At 47.2% G+C, this 21,398-nt stretch overlaps 1 protein-coding gene across 1 annotated transcript in view; it reads right to left on the minus strand.

The window, feature by feature from the left end:
• Window positions 1-21,398, minus strand: part of MSN (moesin) — an 86,631-nt gene that overhangs the window by 33,776 nt on the left and 31,457 nt on the right. The window contains exon 2 of the mRNA XM_082208257.1: window positions 10,688-10,771. Within this exon, the coding sequence (XP_082064383.1) occupies window positions 10,688-10,771 (84 nt within the window). The remainder of the gene's footprint in view (window positions 1-10,687; window positions 10,772-21,398) is intronic.

The raw sequence follows: 21,398 nt of genomic DNA on the forward strand, positions 1-21,398 counted from the left end.
CATGTGGAGATCCAAGCCCCCCCCCCGCCCCGTAGGAGGGGTCAAGGCAAAACAAAAAACTTCAGCCTAGGAACCCTATGCATGATACACTGCTCAAATCACTGGTAATATGGAATTAAGCTTAACTTGGCCAAGCCGAGTTAAGACCCTGCAGCGTCCACAATGTGGGGTTGACTTATACATAATAGTAGTTAGGAGCAGCTGACAGACTGCATGGAGCACTATGAACAGCCAGGACACATTATACAATCTGTTATTTTCATCAAGAGACATGTGTGCTTCACGTCCTCAAGACTCTGGTAACTGCTTGAAGTTTATCTCTGACATAGCACTGAATGTTGCTGGAAAGCAGTGAGACTGACTTGTGAGCATCCCTGGGCTCTGATATTTCTAGGACAGTAGAGCCCCAGTAGAGCTCTCTTGTCATTTCCTTTTCCAGCTAAATCATGTGGCCTTGTGACACTAGAAATCGTGGACATCCAGTGAAGCTGAAGGTTTGATGATTCAGGACTGATAAAAGAAAAGACTTCCTCACGCAGTACATAGTTCAACTGTGGAACTCACTTCCACAGGAGGCAGTGATGACCACCAACCTAGATGCCATTAACAGAGAATGGGACAAATTCATGGAGAAGAGGGCTATTGATGGCTACTAGCCAGAATGGCTATGCTCTGCCTCCGCAGTTGGAGGCAGCAATGCCAGTTACTGAAATACCAGTTGCTGGAAACAACAGGAGAGGGAGGCGCTCTAGATCAGGCTTCCTCAACCTCGGCCCTCCAGATGTTTTTGGCCTACAACTCCCATGATCCCTAGCTAGTAAGACCAGTGGTCAGGGTTGATGGGAATTGTACTCTCAAAACATCTGGAGGGCTGAGGTTGAGGAAGCCTGCTCTAGATGGTTGGCTACTGTGAGAGCAGGATGCTAGACTAGATGGGCTGCTGGCAATTTTATTTTCAATTCATTTCCTAATGAATGATGCAATGAAATCTGAAGCAAAGATGGGACAAGAGATTACAAACACCCACACCTACATCCGCATATGCACACAGTCACATCATGGGTGGAGCATGCCATGGCCATTTCTTTGTGCTCATGTCAGCCTTAAGATGTTAACCAACTTATTTCTTACAAAACACTAGTATATCTCATCCCCAGTAGACAAGGCGTATGAATATAAAACCAATGCAATTTAAATCATGATTTAGATCACCAAAGATAAAAAGGGCCATTTAAGCAGCTGAGTTAAAATCAATCCATTATTTCCTCAACAAGTGGCCATACTAAATTTGTTGATACAACAACTATTAAAACATGTTTGCAACTTAACTTTCACTGAGTGCTATCTAGCACAGCGGTTCTGAAAGTGGGTGGTACTGACCCCTAGAGGGTAGTGGGATTACTGGGAGGGGGCTGTGCATTAATAGGCAATAGGGCAGTAGGGGGTCACTGGTGGCGTAAATGACTATCGGACTTTGAAAAGCTGGTATCAGTGGATCAAGTTTGTCAGTTTTGTTGGATTAATTAAACTAGTTTTAACTGGATTTTTAATTCTTACTGTTTCAATTTTCATGGTGTTGCTATCTTCCTTAGTGGGTTGTGCAAATAACAATTCTGAAAGATGCTTTAGGGCAGGGAACCCTGGCGGTGAGTGCATTGAACCATGGGAGCGGTGACCCGAAAGGGTTTGGTTGCTGCTGGGCTAGAGCAAAATACAAATGCATGCATTTTGCATGAAAGGATTTTGTGCCAGCTTTGGGAGGAAAGCGGTAAGGATTTTGGGTTTTTTTGCTGCAGCAGGTTATAATGGATACTAACAGAACAGTGAGGTTATATTGTAGAAATCCTCTATGTGAAAGCAACACTCTGTTTTGACAGATGCAAGGAGGAAATATTAGGGAGGAGGCCATACTGCCACAGCTGTCTGTAAACAGGACATAAAAGAATGGAAAAAAAGAAACCAAGGACAAACATTTTTATTCAGGAAGACCCCATACTTACTTTCCCATGAAGATGTTGTTCAGGTGATGGAGCCAGAACAGACACACAAGGTTGTGGAAAGCAATAGTTCTGTGCTATCCTTCCTTTTTGGACCACCTTCCCCAACCTAGAGGTTTTGGGATACAACTCCCATCAGTCCCACCCAGAACAGCCATGCCTCCATCAGCTCTGCAGGCTAGATCAAAACCTCTGGAGGCCCCCAAATCGGGATGACTGGCTTGCCCTCCCCTTCACCTCCCATGACCAGGAAGTTATGGCTACTTTGTCAGCCCCAACCTGCATAGCACAAGAGTCAAAACAATCCTCTTCACCAGGGGCCATTTGACATGTTTTGAGTTCCATCTGAGGTTTTGTTGCTAATTTTGGTGTTGTTTAACACTTCTGCATTGTTTTAATTTTTTGTTAATTGTTTTGTGGACTTCTTTTGAACTTGTGAATTCTGTTCAGTTGGGACACCTTAGAATATTTATATCCCAACTCTTGGCAAGTCAAACCATATACTTGGGAAAGCGGTGGTCATGAATGTTGGTCACTTGATGACCCACACATGTGAGTGGGGGGTGAGGGAAGAGTGTGTTTATGGAGGGAAGTCGAGCATGTGAGGAAGCAGGGGATGGGCCTCCTTCAATACAGGCTCCCTTTTGATAAGAGAGAAGTGGTTCTGAGAGATCTGCATTGGCTCCCAGTACATTTCCGAGCACAATTCAAAGTGTTGGTGCCGACCTTTAAAGCCCTAAACGGCCTCAGTCCTGTATACCTGAAGGAGCGTCTCCACCCCCATTGTTCAGCCCGGACCCTGAGGTCCAGCGCCGAGGGCCTTCTGGCGGTTCCCTCATTGCGAGAAGTGAGGTTACAGGGAACCAGACAGAGGGCCTTCTTGGTAGTGGCGCCCACCCTGTGGAACACACTCCCTTCAGATGTGAAGGAAATAAACAGCTATCCTATCTTTAAAAGACATCTGAAGGCAGCCCTGTTCAGGGAAGTTTTTAATATTTAACGCTGTACTGTTTTTAACACTTGATTGGGAGCCGCCTAGAGTGGCTGGGGAAACTCAGCCAGATGGGCGGGGTATAAATAAATAAATTATTATTATTATTATTATTATTATTATTATTATTTATTATCAGTGGTGCCCTTTCATGGGCAGTGGGATTACCTAGAGCAGGCTTCCTCAACCTCGGCCCTCCAGATGTTTTTGGCTTACAACTCCCATGACCCCTAGCTAGCAGGACCAGTGGTCAGGGATGATGGGAATTGTAGTCTCAAAACATCTGGAGGGCAGAGGTGGGGGAAGCCTGACGTAGAGGGACACTAAGAGGCAAGGGGGCAGACAGAAGGGGGCTGTGGGGGGTGTAAAATAAATAATTTATTATTTATACGCTGCCCATCTGACTGGGTAGCCCAAGCCAGACTATCAGGTTTTGAAGAGCTGATTATCACTGGATCAAGTTCATCAACTTCGTTGAATTAAATAAACTAAATTTTAATTGGATTCTGAACAAATGTGCAATTAATTGTTACTGTTTTGAATTTTGTTATGTTATTATTGTTTGTAGTGGGTCATGCAAATGGCTATTCTGAATAATGCTTTTTATAGGGTAGGGGGCACTGGGGGTGAGTTTACAGAACCAAGAAGGAGTGGCCCCCAAAAGCCTGAGATCCACTGTTTTTCAGTCGGTGAAAGACAGCCAGAGTAGAAGAAAACACTTTCACCTGGTAGCGGATGTCAGGGAACTGACATCAGAGGAAAGGGAGGTGGTAGGGCTCCCAGAGGCTGGGAGAGAGTCAGCAGCTAAAGCAGGGACCAGCAGGGGGAGCGAGGGGTCTCTGGAGGAGGATCTCAGTAATGCTGAGAGAGACGCAGCAGCCAAGGCAGGAAACAGCAGGGGAGAGAAAGGGGTGAGAGACACGTCCAGCGAAAACAGCGGGGAGGTGTCAGAAGCAACCGTAGGGAGACCCATACTTCGCCGGAAGCTGCCACGTCGTGAGTCCAGGAGACGCGTTTCCGTTAAGGAGCTTCTTTGCTGGAAACGCTTCCGCAGGCAGCCACTGTCAGACTCTACTAGTGACTAGAGCAGACATGTCTGAGGAGCTCTGTCACACACAGAGGTTTGTGGAGCCGCACAAACTCTGAGGGGGCACAATTTTAAGCACAAGCAGCTAATCATCCCCTGACAGCAGTCTGACAGTCTTTGTACGCTGCCTGTGCAGGAGAAAGCATCATGAGCAACCCAGCCGGAACCGGAGAGGCAGGGGTTGGAGCTGGTCCAAGCTTGGAAGAAAGGTATCAAGCTTTGGAGGTCCAACTTGCGCTGCAGACGGCGAGGCTCGAGGAGAGAAGGGCTCAGGATGCAGACAAGAAGGGGAGAACCACTCAGTTCCCCAGAAAGGTACCAGGATTGGTGCAGAAGTTTGGGGGGGACCCCAAGGATTACCATGCCTTTAGGACAGAGATGCAATATGCCCTTAATGTGCAGTTTGATGAGTTCCCTGATGAGGAATCGCGAGTTGCTTTCGTAATTGGGCATCTTGAGAAGGGGGCGCGAGACTGGGTTCGACCCCTGATGGCAACGCACAATGATATCCTAAAGGACACTATGAAGTTCTTTCGTGCAATGGATATCATGTTTTCCAGCAATATTGAGGAAGGGGTGGTGCGCAGACAGCTAATGGCTTGCAAGCAGGGAAGCAGATCTGTCCGTGAGTACTGGACTGAATTTACCATGCTGATTCACAGATTGGGGTGGGATTTATCGGCGGCACCCATTCAGATGCTATTTGAAGAAGGTCTTTCTTCGGCTGTGAAAGACGAGCTGTCCCGGAGCCCCAGGGCGGTGTCTATGGATCAGCTGACCAAATCTGCGCTGACCATTGGAGCGCGCCAGGAGGCAAGAGCCTTGGAGAGGCGGGAAGGGAGAGGGGAACGTTGGAAGGAGTTCCGCATTCCAGACATTCCTGAGCCAGCTTTCCCGCCGGCAGAGCCGATGGAAATCGGAACAGCCCGCGCGCGTGCAGTTTCAAAGCCCAGTGAGGGGGCTAAGAAGGAGGGAAAAGGAGCCCGGAAATGCTATCTCTGCCAACAGCCAGGCCACTTTGCCAGAGTCTGCCCCCAGAGGAAGGAATGGCAAGGGATGGTGGGAGCTGTTGAGGGGGGAGAGCAGGGAGAAACGGAGCAGGTAAAAGCCAACGCCTGGTTGCCACCGTCAGGGCACTGCAGCCAGGCCAAAGAGCAGTGAAAGTGCCCGTGCCAGAAGCTCCTCGACCTGCTCTAGTGATTGAAGTGTCGCTAGAGCTGCAAAATGGACACCCCCTAAAAATAAAGGCGCTGTTGGACTCAGGCAGCTCCTGCAATTTTATGAGCAAGGAGTTTGCTGCTGAACACCAGATACAGACGATCCCTTTAAGCAACCCCCTTCAGGTGACCACGATCGATGGCAGGGAACTGTTGGGAGGAGGAGTCAGCTTGCAGACCGTCCCAATGATAATGAGGGTGGCAAGGCACACAGAACTGATAGCGTTTAATGTGGCCACCTTGGGAGGCGCTCCCATTATTTCGGGAATGAGCTGGCTAGCCCTACATGATCCGCTGGTGGGCTGGCATCAAAGAGTGGTTTCCTTCGGTTCAGCACATTGCTTAGAACACTGCAGGGGGAAAAAGGGGTCAGCAGGGGCCCAAGCCACCCTGGCAGGGACTGAAATAATGGAGAAGGGGAAGGTGCCACCACAGTATGCTGATCTCAGCGACGTGTTCAGCGAGAAGGAAGCTGACCAACTACCCCCGCATAGGCCCTTTGATTGCCAGATCAATTTACTCCCTGGAGCACAGCTTCCTGTAGGCAAGTTGTATGCCATGTCAGACAGGGAAATGCAGGAGTTGCGAGAGTTCATTGACAAGAACCTGAAGAGAGGCTTCATCAGAGAGTCCAAGGCAGCGGGGGGTAGCCCAGTGTTTTTTGTGGATAAAAAGCACACGGACAAGCCGAGACTTGTATGTGATTTCAGGCGGTTAAATGCAGTGACAGAGCCGGCGGCTTTTCCTATGCCCAGGATTGATGATATTTTGACCAGGGTGCGGAAAGGAAAGATTTTTACAAAGCTGGACCTAAGGGGGGCGTACAACCTGATACGTATAAGGAAAGGGGATGAATGGAAAACCACCATGTTCACCCCTTTGGGGGCATTTGAATACCTCGTGATGCCTTTTGGATTACAAACAGGCTCCGCGTGTTTTCAATCATTCATGAACCACGTACTGGGGCCTTTGCTCTACAAGAATTGCGTGGCCTTCCTAGATGATGTGTTGGTGTATTCGGAGAATGAGGAGCAACATGTGAGAGACGTCAGAGAAGTGTTGAGCAGGCTGCAAGCCAACAGGCTGTGGGTGAAACTGGAGAAGTGTCAGTTTCATACCAAGGAGGTGGAATTCCTGGGGTACCGCTTGTCAGACAAGGGGTTGGCCATGGACCCCGGCAAGGTTCAAGCAGTGCTGGAATGGAAAACACCCAAAACCAAGAAGGATGTGCAGAGGTTCCTAGGGTTTGGAAACTTTTATCGTAAGTTCATCCGAAACTTCGCCCACCTGACGGCGCCCATCACGGACTGTCTCAGCAGTAAAAAGAAGTTTGTTTGGACGGCGGAGGCGGAGCGAGCGTTTGAGGAACTGAAAAGGGCCTTCGCCTCTGATGAACAACTTCTGCATGTGGATTTACAAAAAAAGCTGAGGGTCGAAACAGACGCATCTGACAGAGCCATAGGGGCGGTGCTTCTTCTGCAGCCGGGGAAGGAGGAGTCAGAGTGGCGACCGTGTGCCTTCTTTTCGCGAAAGCTGAACAAATCCGAGAGGAACTACACGGTGTACGACCGGGAACTTCTTGCGATTCATGAGGCTTTCCGGAGATGGAGGCACCTGCTAATTGGTGCACAACATAAGGTGCAAGTGTGCACGGACCATAAGAATCTAGAGTATTGGAGAACTGCGCGAGTGCTCAACCAACGGCAGTTGAGATGGGCCCAGGAGTTCTCCAAATTTAACTTTGAGATTTGTTACGTGCCAGGCCCAGAGAACGTTAGGGCGGACGCTCTCTCACGCAAACCTGAATATTTGGAGGGGGAGGGAGCACCCGAAGAGACCCATGTCATTCCAGAGGACCGCTGGGTGTGTGGGGCGGCATTGGTGGGGCAAAGGGAACTGGTAGAGGGAACGGTGCAGGATGAATACGCCCAGGACAAACTCAGGGGTCTCAGGAGGGAGGGAGACAAACCCGGGGGTTTTGAGGAGAGAAACGGGGCGTTGTACTACAAGGGAGCGTTATATATACCTGAAGGGGAATTGAGGGAAAAGGTACTCAAGCAACTGCACGATAGCCCCACAGCAGGGCATTTTGGGCAACACAAAACCATGTGGCTGGTTACCAGGGAATTCTGGTGGCCCAAGGTCAGGGAAGATGTGCGGGAGTATGTGAGAGGGTGTGACCAATGCCAACGAGCCAAGGGGGAGAGGCGGGCACCGGCAGGTTTATTAGAACCACTACCCACGCCGGAAAGACCATGGGAGGCAGTGGCAATAGATTTCATGACTGATCTGCCAAGGTCCAGAGGGAAAACAGCCATCATGGTTGTGGTAGACCTGTTAACCAAGATGGCCCACTTTATAGCCTGCTCACATGCGGTCACAGCGGAAGAAACCGCTAAATTGTTTGTGGAAAATGTGTTTAGGCTGCATGGCGCCCCCTTGAGGGTGGTTTCTGACCGAGGGAAACAATTTACTTCCAGGTTCTGGAGGAAGCTCATGAGCTTATTGCATGTAGAGGTGAATTTCTCAACTGCCCGTCATCCAGAAACCAACGGGCAGGCGGAAAGAGCTAATGGTGTCCTCCAGCAATATTTGAGGTGTTATGTGAATGACAGAGAGAATGATTGGGTGGAGAAGCTGGCGTTGGCAGAATTTGCCTACAACAATGCAGAGAACGTGTCCACGGGGATGAGCCCCTTTTTGGCTAATCACGGGTGTCATCCCCGAGCCTTCCCAGGGGGGGAAGGGGAGAACTGGAGCGTTCCAGCTGCAGAACAGTTCGTTGAAGAAATGGAAGCGATCCATCGCCAGCTCCAACTTAACTTAAACAGGGCTAAGGAGGAATATAAGAGGCAGGCAGACAAAACCAGAAGGGAAGGGGAAAGCATTAGGGTGGGGGACCAGGTGTGGCTGTCCACCCAAGGGTTACCATTCAAAGGGGGTTGTAAGAAGTTAAGACCCAAAAGGCTGGGCCCATTTGAAGTCACGCAGCAGGTCAACCCAGTGGCTTTCAGACTCCGGTTACCGAACCACATGAAGCTGCACCCAGTGTTCCACAGGTCGTTGCTGTCACCGTATAAAGGGGACAGAGAAGGGAGGGTCAATAGGGGACCAGCTATGGAGGAAAAAGAACACAGCTACCATGTAGCGGAGATTCTCGATTCCAGGTGGAAGGGAGATCAAGTAGAGTATTTGGTAATGTGGGAAGGGGAGCCGGAGTCGGAAAACACCTGGGTCATGGCAGAGGATGTAGATGACGAGGTTTTGATAGAAACTTTCCATCAGAGATTCCCTCGTAAACCTCAGCCAGTGGCGAGGTTCCGGAGGGAATACTTCGCCACCACCGACGAAGAAGAAGAGTTGGAGGGGTTCTCTGATTCCGAGGCGGAGGAGGATTCAGCGAGCCGGAACGAAGACCAATGGAGGGAAATGTTCGAGACGTCTGAAGATGAAGAGGATTCTTTTCGGGGTTTTAGCTCCTCACCGCCCAGAGGAGAGAGTAGGGGCGGGGGGGAAGGGGGCCCTGGAGGGGAGGTGGATGTCAGGGAACTGACATCAGAGGAAAGGGAGGTGGTAGGGCTCCCAGAGGCTGGGAGAGAGTCAGCAGCTAAAGCAGGGACCAGCAGGGGGAGCGAGGGGTCTCTGGAGGAGGATCTCAGTAATGCTGAGAGAGACGCAGCAGCCAAGGCAGGAAACAGCAGGGGAGAGGGAGGGGTGAGAGACACGTCCAGCGAAAACAGCGGGGAGGTGTCAGAAGCAACCGTAGGGAGACCCATGCTTCGCCGGAAGCTGCCACGTCGTGAGTCCAGGAGACGCGTTTCCGTTAAGGAGCTTCTTTGCTGGAAACGCTTCCGCAGGCAGCCACTGTCAGACTCTACTAGTGACTAGAGCAGACATGTCTGAGGAGCTCTGTCACACACAGAGGTTTGTGGAGCCGCACAAACTCTGAGGGGGCACAATTTTAAGCACAAGCAGCTAATCATCCCCTGACAGCAGCCAAAGCATCCAAAGGAAAAGGTGGGCCAAAAGAGAGTCATTGGACTTTGCTGCACCTCCTTCGCACTACATGACCCATGGAAGCTAGGGTGCAATAACAGGCAGCAGCACGTAAAATAAACAATATACATACGCCTCACCCCCAGTCACATCTAGGTTGGCACACACTCTAACAACACACTGTTCTGCTTTTTATTTGGTAGCACATTCAGCTTCATGAGTCAGTATATGAAGAAACCAGACCCAGTCATGGTGGAATAATATTACACCATACATAGAGCATTAATGCGCTTTAATGGATAAGCATTTCAGAGTGTGGCATGGGGTACAAGAATTAAAACCACTACAAGCCCCAAATAATAAAAGTGTTTTATGAGTAGGTTAACCACAATGAATCTATTTCCTCACAATGCCAGAATGTCTAATGGAGGGAAATATAAGCCCTGAGGAGATTCAATGCTTTATTGTGAGTCACACCCCATTCTAATGCAATCTATAGGAAACCATCAGGCCAGACATCTAAGAACAGATAGGAGAGTTTGTCACCAAGGTAGAAAACTTTGTTGGCTCTAACTCAACCTTTTGCCAACTGGTGCCCTCCAGATGTTTAGGACAATAATTCCCATCAGCCTCAGACAGGAGAGTCATTTCCTGTGATTATGGGAGTTATAGCGCAGCAACATCTACAGGGAACATGGCATAGTGCTCTCCTCCTCCATGAACCTGTCCAATCCTCATTGAAAGCTATCCAAGTTTGTGGCCGTCACTGCCTCCTGGGGGAGCAAGTTCCCTAGGTAGACTATGTGCTGTGTGAATGAGTCATTTCTTTTATCCTTTACTATCTTTTATTTAGGGACACGGGTGGTGCTGTGGGTTAAACCACAGAGCCTAGGACTTGCCGATCAGAAGGTTGGCGGTTTGAATCCCCGCGACAAGGTGAGCTCCCGTTGCTCGGTCCCTGCTCCTGCCAACCTAGCAGTTCGAAAGCACATCAAAGTGCAAGTAGATAAATAGGTACCGCTCTGGTGGGAAGGTAAATGGCGTTTCCGTGCGCTGCTTTGGTTCGCCAGAAGCAGCTTAGTCATGCTGGCCCCATGACCCAGAAGCTGTACGCCGGCTCCCTCGGCCAATAAAGTGAGATGAGTGCCGCAACCCCAGAGTCAGTCACGACTGGACCTAATGGCCAGGGGTCCCTTTACCTCTTTATCTTTTATTTACCTTGCATCTTACATCTCACCCGTGTATTCGGTTGTTGTGGCTAGCTGCACCTACTAGCCTTAACAACAAAGGCGGCTCCGCACATTGTTATTTATTGCTCATTCTTCATCATTCAATATCCAATTCCACACAGACAAAAATGCTTCAGATGATACAGTCCGTAAATGGATGGTCTACTTACCTGGTCAAACAGCTGCTTCCCTGTGGTGTTGGGCTGGATGGCAAACTCCAGCTCAGCATCCATGGTGGTAACTCGGACAGTAATCTGGAATATAAAATAGGAGGGTAGAATTAGAATCCAGATGCCTCATGAAAATCCCTTCACCCATCCAGCAGCATGAGCCAAAATTTCTTTCTTACTATTAAATATTTATATGCTGCTATTTCATAAAACATATCAAGTGGCTTACAATGAAAGTACATGTTCAAAACTCCCATTGTTCTAGGCGCATTTTGCGACAGGGAATTTCATCAGCCCATGCCGTTTCTGAGCTCTGGGCACAGCACTACGCCTAAGATTTCAGATTAAAGCTGCAGAGTGGAAGGAAATGAGGATCTTTTTCTGCCTCCCCACTTCCAGCTACAGTGGTGCCTCGCAAGACAAAATTAATTCGTTCCGCGAATTTTTCGTCTTGCGAAGCACGAAATCCCATAGGAATGCATTGAAATTCAATTAATGTGTTCCTATTGTCAAAAAAAGTCCAAACAAAGCCAAATTTGGTACAAGAAGAGTTTAAGTGCTCTTTAAAGTCACACATACTGTAAAGAGCATTTCAAAAATTGAAGGAACAATAAATTAAGTTTCTAAACATGACAGAAAAACATTTAAAAATCAACAAAGTGTACAGTACATTTTCTAAGACTCTGGGGGACAACTCAAAGAAGGTTCCTCTTCCACTCTTTGCTTCTTGCTGAAGAACCCCCTCCCCAACTGTTCCCCCAGCCGCCCATCACACAGAAATTCAAATCCAGATTTTTTAAAAAAAAAAAACCAGCAGAGTGGCCCAATGGTCACAGAAAATCATAAAAATGCAGGAAAAAAACACACAAGCTTCCAGATTCTTGCAAACCCCTCCCCAACACCAAGTCCTTGAATTCCAAACACCCCAACCCAAAATCCAACCCCCCCAAAAAAAAGTTTTAAAAGTTTAAAAGAAGTTTTGGAAAAGCTTCAAAAATCACCAACGTCTTCAAAAACCTCAAAAAAGGCTACCACACCACGTTCTATGAGTTGCTCCTCGAAGTCAAGTCGCAACTGTATTAACGGTGTTAAGAAAAAGGAAACAAACTTGCAAGACGTTTTCGTTTTTCGTCTTGCGAAGCAAGCCCATAGGGAAATTCGTCTTGCGAAGCAGCTCAAAAAACGGAAAACCCTTTCGTCTAGCAAGTTTTCCATCTTGCGAGGCATTCGGGGCACCACTGTACTCTCTGAAGACTGGAAAAGAGACCCTCTTAAGAATATATGGGGGGGGCAGGGGAAGGAGAAGACCATGTAAAAAATGAACATATTATTTTAGCTGCAGTTCATTCATTTTCAGCTTTGTATTCTTGTTATTTTAAAAAAGTGTGCCTTGACATTCTGTTGTTGTGCTCAGAACCTAGGATTAAGGAGCCATTTAGCTCCTAGCTTTCATATCTCAGTTTCTAACACTGAAGCCATACAGTAAAAAAAAAAAAAAAAAAAGATTAAAATCAGACATTGATTAACCATTGTGAAAAGACGTTGTCTCAATTACCTGCATAGGCCTTGGCAGAAAAGAAAAGTTTGCAGCAGCAGTTTAAAAATTGAAACAGTCTGTATTGAATGACCGAAAGTCATCACCATCATCTCAAAAATGTACTGGATCAGCTTTCCCCAACCTGTTGCCCTCCAGATGTTTTGGGCAACTTTCATCAGCTCCAGCCACCACGGACAATGGCTGATGTGAACTGCAATCCAAAACAGCTGGAGGGCAAAGAGGTTGGAGGGAATTAAATGGACACACTTTGGAGAATGAGAAAGCAAACCTGCATATCAGAGTAAGAAGCAGTTTTGTGCTATGAAAAGCAATACATTCCTATCAAATATTAAGAATATATTTAAATCTCTTTCCAAGCTCAATAATATGCAATCAAGCAAGATTCTGTACAGCCATTGGTGGATCCAGGGGATCCAGGTGGCATGGGCTCGTGGCTCTTGCAAAGTGGGTCGCCCTAAGCAGCTGCCAAAGGAGGTGCAACTGGCCTTTCATTCTGGAACAAAGAGGGAGAGATGAAACTAGAAGGTGGCTTTCCGAAGTTCCAGGGTGGCCATACCCATTTCCCTTCAAATACCCCCTCTTGGAGCATTCTTCTCCACAGGATGTTCTTGGAGGGGGAGATACTGAGGGACGCAGGTGGTGCTGTGCTCTAAACCACTGAGCCTCTTGGGCTTGCTGATCAGAAGGTTGGCGGTTTGAATCCATGTGATGGGATGAGCTCCCATTGGTCTGTCCTAGCTTCTGCCAACCTAGCAGTTCAAAAGCATACCAGTGCAAGTAGATAAATACTGTATTTTTCGCTCTATAACACGCAGATTTTTTCTCCTAAAAAGGAAGGGGAAATGTCTGTGCGTGTTATGGAGCGAATGTGTGGTCCCTGGAGCCGAAAAATGAGGCAAAAATCAAACCGCGCTTCAGGGAGAAGGGAAGCCTGAAGAGAGGAAGTGGCAGCTTTCCTGCATTCTGCCTCAGGGTCTTACTGCCCGCCCTCTCTGTTTCGTTACTGTGTTTGCTCAAACGGAACAAAGAGCAGGGGAAGCCCCTCCCCTCCAGGCAAGAAGAGAGGAAAGCAGAGCGTCCGTCCTTCTATCCTCTCCCTGCTCCGGAGGAACAATGTTTGTGAAGGGAAGAGAGATTACAGGTTCGGCTTAAAATTCTGATTTGACTTCCTGCTTTTTGTTTTTGGAGACACACAGCATTCAAATATGCTTTCTTCCATTTAAAGAGGGAGAGAGAGAGAGAGAGAGAGAGAGCACACGCTGGCTGGCTTGTGTGGGTGGGTGGGGGGAAACTTTTGCCTTCCTTTCCTCACGTTATAGCCCTCTCCTGCATTCTTAGCCTTCTGTGTTTTTCCTTCCCTCCCCACTTAAAATGTGGTTACAAAGCATGGATCCACATGGATCCTCAGGATCTTTGCATTGGGTCACCCCAAATTCACCATCAGAGCACACAGCATGTCCATGGCTACAGCCTGTCCCCCCCCAAAAAAAAATCACGCACCCACTGTTGCCTGGGGCTGCAATGGTGCAAAAACATGGTTACAAAGCATGGATCCACATGGATCCTCAGGATCTTTGCATTGGGTCAGCCAAAATTCCCCATCAGAGCACATAGCATGTCCATGACTACAGCCTGTCCCCCCCAAAAAAAAATCACGCACCCACTGTTGCCTGGGGCTGCAATGGTGCAAAAACGTGGTTAAAAAGTATGGGTCCACATGGATCCTCAGGATCTTTGCATTGGGTCAGCCAAAATTCACCATCAGAGCACATAGCATGTCCATGGCTACAGCCTGCCCCCCCCAAAAAAAATCACGCACCCACTGTTGCCTGGGGCTGCAATGGTGCAAAAACGTGGTTACAAAGCATGGATCCACAGGGATTTTCAGGATTTTTGCATTGGGTCACCCCAAATTCACCATCAGATCACATGTCTGTGGCCACAGCATGAAGCACAAAAATGATACGTCCACTGTTTCATTCAGAATATTTTTTCCCATGTTTTCCTCCTCTAAAAACGATGTGCGTGTTATGGTCAGGTGCGTGTTATAGAGCGAAAAATACGGTAAGTACCACTCTGGTGGGAAGGTAAACTGTCTCCATGCACTCTGGCACTCGTCACAGCATGCCATTTTGCCAAAAGTGGTTTAGTCATGCTGGCCACATGATCAGGAAAGCTGTCTGTGGACAAACGCCAGCTCCCTCAGACTGAAAGTGAGATAAGTGCCGCACCCCATAGTCACCTTTAACCATCTAGGGTTGTTGGTTTTTTTTACCTTTTACGTTACTGTCCAGTGAGATACTGCAATGACTTTTCAGTTTCACCTGCCCATGCAAGTTTGTTTTATACTAGCCGGTTTCTTTACTGGCACTCAATTAATAAGTTGGCTTGGCAGCTATGGTTGGATTTGTAAAGAGGTCAGCAGTAGGAGTGTTACATTAATACAGAAGGCTACACCAAAGTTAATACTATTTGCAACCTACATTTGTGGAGCCTCCACACACAATGTGCTTTGTGCCAAAAGACATAAACATTATTCTTTCTAAAGGGAATGAAATCAAAGTTGTTTTTCAGTAACACCAGCAGTCCCTAACCTTTTCAGAATCAGGGTGCACTTTTACACCAAACATGCATGTGGAGGCCCTTTTCTCAAGCTTTTCCCATAGAGGTGCATGGTGGTAGTTCTCCTGTTGTGACCCATCTTGGACCAGGCCATGACCCACTAGAGGGTCCCAACCCACCAATTGTAGACCAGTGGACTACACTAACATAGACAGTTCTCAACCTGTGGGATGCCTTGCCAATACAAGGTTGACAGGAGACACGCCCACTCATTTTTAGAAGTCTTCTATAAGCTATATAACTTAGAAAGGGCTTTCAAACCTGAGTTTCTCTGCAAACCAGCTCTTACTGATAGATTTGATGTTTTTATCATTTTTATCGAACAACTGGCAAGGTCAGTGTTATCCTCCTTCCTGCAGCATTGTCTTAAACTAGGCTACTTGAAGAACCCATGAGAATGTCAAAGCCAAGAGGTTCTCAACACCGACTCTTTTGGGACACCCACAGTAACACATGAAATATATAAATGCCTCCCTTAGATCAACACCGAGAGAACTCTGTTTGAAGAGTGCCCTGTGTCATTCAAGTTGAGCAAACTCTGTTACATGAGCTCACAACATACTTAGAAGGAGTTGAAGCAAAGAGCTTTCAGCAGAAGGAGATTGATTGGTTATCCACTCTTCACCCACACTGGCAAGCAACACAAAAGATTGTGTTGGCATTCAGTTCTTGGCTGAGTCTCGACATAGCCTGAGAAAAGGAGCTTCAGCAGCCTTTGGCACCTGCCCAGGCTCCTCTGCACAGAAATCCATGCACTTTTAACAAAAGCCAGACTCCTTTACCACCTGGGTGCCTTTGACACACCAACATCTTTGCAGAAACAGGCCTTGTCCCTCTGCAGTTGAGCTCACTCTCCACTCATTGCAAGACTTTGGCAGTAAAAGAGACCTTATAGCCCCACCAGAAGCAGCAAGAATCTTGTTAGAGTAATGATAGAGCAGTCATGGGCTGCTATGCCAGCGATCAATCACTACATAGCAAAGGTTAGGAGATGTGCCAAAAAAGCTGAATTGGAGATGCTTCCTTTCTGAATTAGGTAGGAGCCTATTTGCCAGTGATTACATGGACATGTAGATTTGGTATGTTTAGCCTGGAAAAGAGGAGATTGAAAAGAGATAAAACAGGTAAGCTTTTAAGAAACAAGACATGGATTGTATGCTCATCTGCTAGGTGGCTCATGGTTTACTGAACAAAACATGGTTAAAACAAACCATTGTTTCATGTGCTTATACTTGATGTGTGTTTGCAGATATTAAGATAAAAAAACAGTGTCACTGCAGAAGCATTCCAGGGTTTAGAATGTTTAAGAATCAGCTCAAAGTATTGCAAGACACAACTGTTTTGGCAAAGGATACTTTGCAAGCCTGCCTCAGGAATTTGCAAAATGTCTTAAGGAGCATCACAGACTTTCCTAGAAACTCATCAAGTGGCTTTGAGCAATTTAGACCTTCACAATATGGACCTACCTTAGCAAGTTATCATGACAGCCTTCAAAGTATGTTAATGCCTGCTGCAAATTCCAGAACACACTTTGAAAACAGCAAGTTCCATCATCCCTGAGCACTGGCTATGCTGGCTGGGACTGATGGGAGCTAGTGGCCGACATTGGGTGGGGGGCACATCTTAGCCACACCCCGTTTAGAGATTGCAAATGAGTGGGACTGTCAAACTTCCCACAAACATTTGTGCTACCTCTCCATAATTCCCCCCACCCCCATTTAATGAGTTCTGCTGGGCCATCCACAGTGCAGTCAAGATGCACCACAATGGACCATGACATCTGCAAGATTGCAGCTTGCTGCTGCATCCTCTGCATCCAGAGCCTCTGTCCCTTTGAAAGTTTCAAGATATGCTCCCTGCATTCAGTCAAGGCTTCATAAACTGGAAGGCCAGAGATTTCTGCATGGACACCCACAGTATAACTCAGGCATGCCCAAAGTACGTGGCATGTCCTGGTGAAAAAAGCTCAACAACTTCAATCCTAAAAAACTTCATCAAATCTGGCCCTCTGTGAAAAAAGTTTGGGCACCCCTGGTATAAGTGTTTTATTGTTCATTAACTATTTCATATGGTCTCACATAGGAAAGGAAGCCTCTGGCTAGAAGTTTTAACATTTGAATTTTTAAAGGCAAACATTTGTCTCCCATTTTCTGAAATATCCTCAAAATAGAAGCAATTTTTTAAAAAAAGAAGTTACAAGCAAGCCTAAAAGAGCCTGAACCAACAGATATTCACAGGGAAGGAAGAGGCATTTTATTTTGGTAGTTTTAACACTTTTGTAGTTTACTTCAACACAGAAATATGGAGGAATATTGTTACCTGATGCCATTTATTTTCATCCCACCCTTTTTCTCCAAAGAACTCAAGGTGGCATACATGGTTCACCCCATCCTCATTCAATCCCCACAGCAACCCTGTGAAGTAGGATAGGCCAAGAGTGACTGGCCCCAGGTCACCCAAAGAGCTTCATGACCAAATGGGGATTTGAACCCTGGTCTCTCCCAGGCCCTATTCTGACATTCTAACCACTACACCAACAATGCACAGCTAAGCACTGAAACTGCTGTGCAGAGTCATTCTGCAGAGGATGGAGTATATGTTTTAAGCTGTTCCAGCCACGAAAATTGGAAGGTAGCAGCACTGATTCTCCAAGGTTGGCGACAAAATATTTTCAAGAGGCATTTCTTTGCTCCCATGGTGTAAACAGCACCTCGTTGGCCCTACTGTTGTTGGAGCCAGCAGGTTTTTCTAACAATGCAAAGTGTGCAGAAATCTGTTGACCAGAAGCGGGTGGGGGGTGGGGGGAACGATCCCTCTTTCAAAGTGCTGTCAACTCTGGAGGCAGGGAGAGGAACAAACAACTATTTGCCTGCCAAAACAACTCTGAACACACACCCTGAGGAGTGGGAACAAAGAACACTGTCTAGCTAGCTTATGACATCAGTTACAAAAAAGAGCAAGGAGTCTAGATTCTTCTTGTTGCCCACTGGTGAGCAGCTGCCCCACCATTCATGCCTCCTGTAGGGCATGGTGGGGGTGGGAGAGGGTGAGGGCTTTGGTTCTAGAAATGCTTCTGCAATGGACGGTCCAGATCTGTGTATGGCCAAGGACAACACCATGGTGAAAACTGGGTCTTGTTTATTGCATTTATGTCCCACCTTTTCCTCCAAGGAGCTCAATGTGGCATGCAGCCTTGTGGAGTTTTCTGCCACACAAGCTGGTTATGGTCTCTGGCTTAGATTAATAAATAACCATATGAATGTAAGAAAAGCCCTGCTGGATCAGGCCAAGGGCCCATGATTCTAGCCTTCTCTTCTCACAGGGGCCAAACAAATGCCTATAGGAAGCCAGGAAACAAGATTTGAGCGCAAGAGCCCTCTTCCCTCCTGGGGCTTCAAGCAACAAAGACCGAGGGGTCATCCAGACTTCCTTTTGTGCCACATTTCTAGGCACAGGTCCAAGCTTTAAAAACCTCCATTCCAGAGTGAGCTTTTTCTTTTTCTTTTGGTCCCAGCACTTTCTCTGGGAAAACCCCCCGCATTTTACCGCTGAATGAGAGTAAATGGCAATTGTATTTTCCATGGATTGTTGTTGCTCCACTTCAGTGGTAAAACACTGGTTTTCTCAAGGAAAGCACCAGGACAAAAATACCACAAACCACTCTGACACTCTAAATCATGTACCTATGCCTGGGAAGCCACCAGTACAAAAGGAATTCTGGATGACTCCTCAGTCTGCAAAGAACTATTTAGCCATGATAGGACCTCCAAGCTCAGAGAAAGTATGCTTCTAGCTGTAGATACCTGGGAGAAGGAGTCTATGCTGTTGCTTTGCTCACTGGCTTCTCAGAAGAGAACTTTTAACTGGCTTGTCACTGGAAACAAAAAACTAGGCCCAATGGTTGTATCAACACCACCCCACCACTGATTCAGGCCATTGTATGGGAATACCCACTATGTATGTATGTATACATGCATGCATGCATGTAAAGTAGTGCTGTCTACTACAGGAAAACTTAACATACAACACCCAGAGAGCAATTTCAAATAACTACATGAGTGTGTGATCACCTGCTATAGAGCACAAGCTATAGGAACACCAAAATTCGGCTAGGTAGGAGCCTCCCCTTCATGGGAAAAAGTCTCATTTATCCATCAAGCCAGCAGAACTTTGGAGAGTCCCTCAGTGACCTGGTGCAGACTCAGGATTATTTTCTTGCACAACCTTCCAATATATGCAGCAACAACATGATTTCACCCCCAGCTCCCCAAGACCTGATCTCCCAGAGGCTTCCAAGGATCAGGAGAGGTATGCCCTCCCCATCCAGAATGGGAGCTCCAGGAATACTTACAGGCATTTGCCCACGTTTCCAATCGCCAGCCCTTCTCCGCAACTCTCCTTTGGTATTTTATGTGCCAGCAGAGAGAGGGCGGGGGCACCCTGGGTCATATGAAAGTGCTTGCAATTGCTGAAGGGATTACAGTTTAATTAAATCAAACCTGTAAAGGGGGGCTTTTCAGACCCCTAAGCTAATCAGGAAACAGAACACCAGCTGAAAGTTGCTCCCAAGGTTCGGAGCAGAACCCTGTTGCAACCAGCAGAGAACAGGCTTAACCCTCCACTTGGCTGCCTTGGGAAGGATCCCAAGAAGTTGAGCTCATGATATGACACCCATGGTCCCCCCCCCCCCGCTCTGTTCCTACAGTAGAAGTGGCAGAGAGGGCTGTCAGCCACGGCGAAGGCCATGCGCTGCTGCCACTGCCAGAGGCAGTAATGCTTCTGAATGCCAGTTGCTGGAAGCCTCAGGAGGGGAAGCTGGTTCTCATGCTCAGCTCCTGGTTGCGGGTTTCCCTCTGGGGCATCTGGTTGGCCCCTGTGAGAACAGGGTGCTGGACTTAGTGGGCCCCTCCTGGCCTTATCCAGCAGGCTCTCCTCACTCAGAAAAAGGCCAAGATTGGTGAGTTTGTTTGCTTGTTTTTACACTCCAACATTGGGAACATAGAAGCAGTTGCAAAGCATGAAATGGTGGTGGAAGAAGAAGAGAAATGTTAAATGGTGCGCTTCACAGCTGCCTACATGGCTACCTAAAAGTTCCTTCCCACTAGCCTCTTTCAGTCATTCCTGCCTATTGCTGCCAATAATTTGGCTTGACTACCCTAAACAGCTGCAAACCACATTTCATTTGCAAGCCTATATATATTTACCTGGCAGTGAATCCTACTGAACCAAGTAGGGTTTTACTTCCAAGTAGACATGTGTAGGATTGAACATATGAACATATTTTAAATGCTCCACAAGCAAAGTGTCTGGACTTTCCATTAAGACACTGAATAAGGCAGGTTTGGAATAAAAGAGTTGGACTAGATGACCCTCTTTGGCCTCTTCCAAATCTATGGTTCCATTATTCTAAAGTGTGGAAGCTGACCACTCTATTTGGCGGTCCCAGAATTCCTCCACAGGACTGACTCTTTGCCCTGAAAAAAGGAAATCATTCCAATATTGCAAAAAAAAGAAGGATTTTATAGTAGAACAGAACATGCCAGGGTAAGGACATAAGAGGCCACTTCAGGATGTAGAGAGCTTTCAAGGGTGTTCATGCCAGAGATGCTTTCAGACTTTTCCTTGGAAGCTGTAAAGAGCTCCTTGAAAACTCTCTTGGTTGTCTGATCCACTAACAGAGACAAAGCACCCTTTCTGTGTGGCTTTCCAACATTGTCCATTTTCTGGAACCAACTGAAAACCTTCCTCTTCCTAAACTTGGGTCTCCAGCTGTTTTTGGAGTACAACTCCCTTTATTCCTAGCTAGCAGGACCAGTAGTCAGGGATGATGGGAATTGTAGTCCAAAAACTACTGGAGATCTTATGATTAGATATTGATAATAATTTAGGATGCACTGCAACGCTCATTGCAGATATCTATGTGTAGCTTTTCAGCTAGGTCTACTCTTTTCTGCGCATGTGCATGGAAAATGATTTGTCAGAGTTCTCCAGTTCCTTCTTTCAGGGCTGTGTTTTTCTTGAAGTTCCACTGTATGCAACAGAACACACACCATTCTCTTGAAATGGAAGTGCCTTGCATTTTCAGTGTTCCTCGGTGCTTAGCTTTGGAACATACAGAACATCCCCTCCTCTGTGTCCTTCCACACACCTTCTCCAGAGGTATCCTAGAAGCCCATCCTCTATGTTTGACTCACCTCCTTTCCCATTGATTGGCTCTGGTCAGCACAAAGTGTGAGAAGGCTTCTGAGTGACTAAAAAGCTCTCCATCCATGCTGATTGGGTGGCTCTAGGACACTGGAGACAGGGGACCCAGCTGCAGAAATAGTTAATGGCTCTTTGCCCTCTTGTGACCCCAGACAACTCCACCACTGGTACCACACAGGTATTAGATTTGCACATGGCACCAGAATTTAGCATCCCACAGTCCTCTGCTTCTACTGTGGCTAGAAGCTTCCCAAGTAACGCTTAAGATATGAGCAAGCAATATGAAGCAGCAGAAGAGGGTCTCCCTCCTGCGGCACAGGCCTGACT

The sequence above is a fragment of the Podarcis vaucheri genome (genome assembly GCF_965113315.1).
Source record: "Podarcis vaucheri genome assembly, chromosome: Z".
In the NCBI taxonomy this organism is placed as follows: domain Eukaryota; kingdom Metazoa; phylum Chordata; class Lepidosauria; order Squamata; family Lacertidae; genus Podarcis; species Podarcis vaucheri.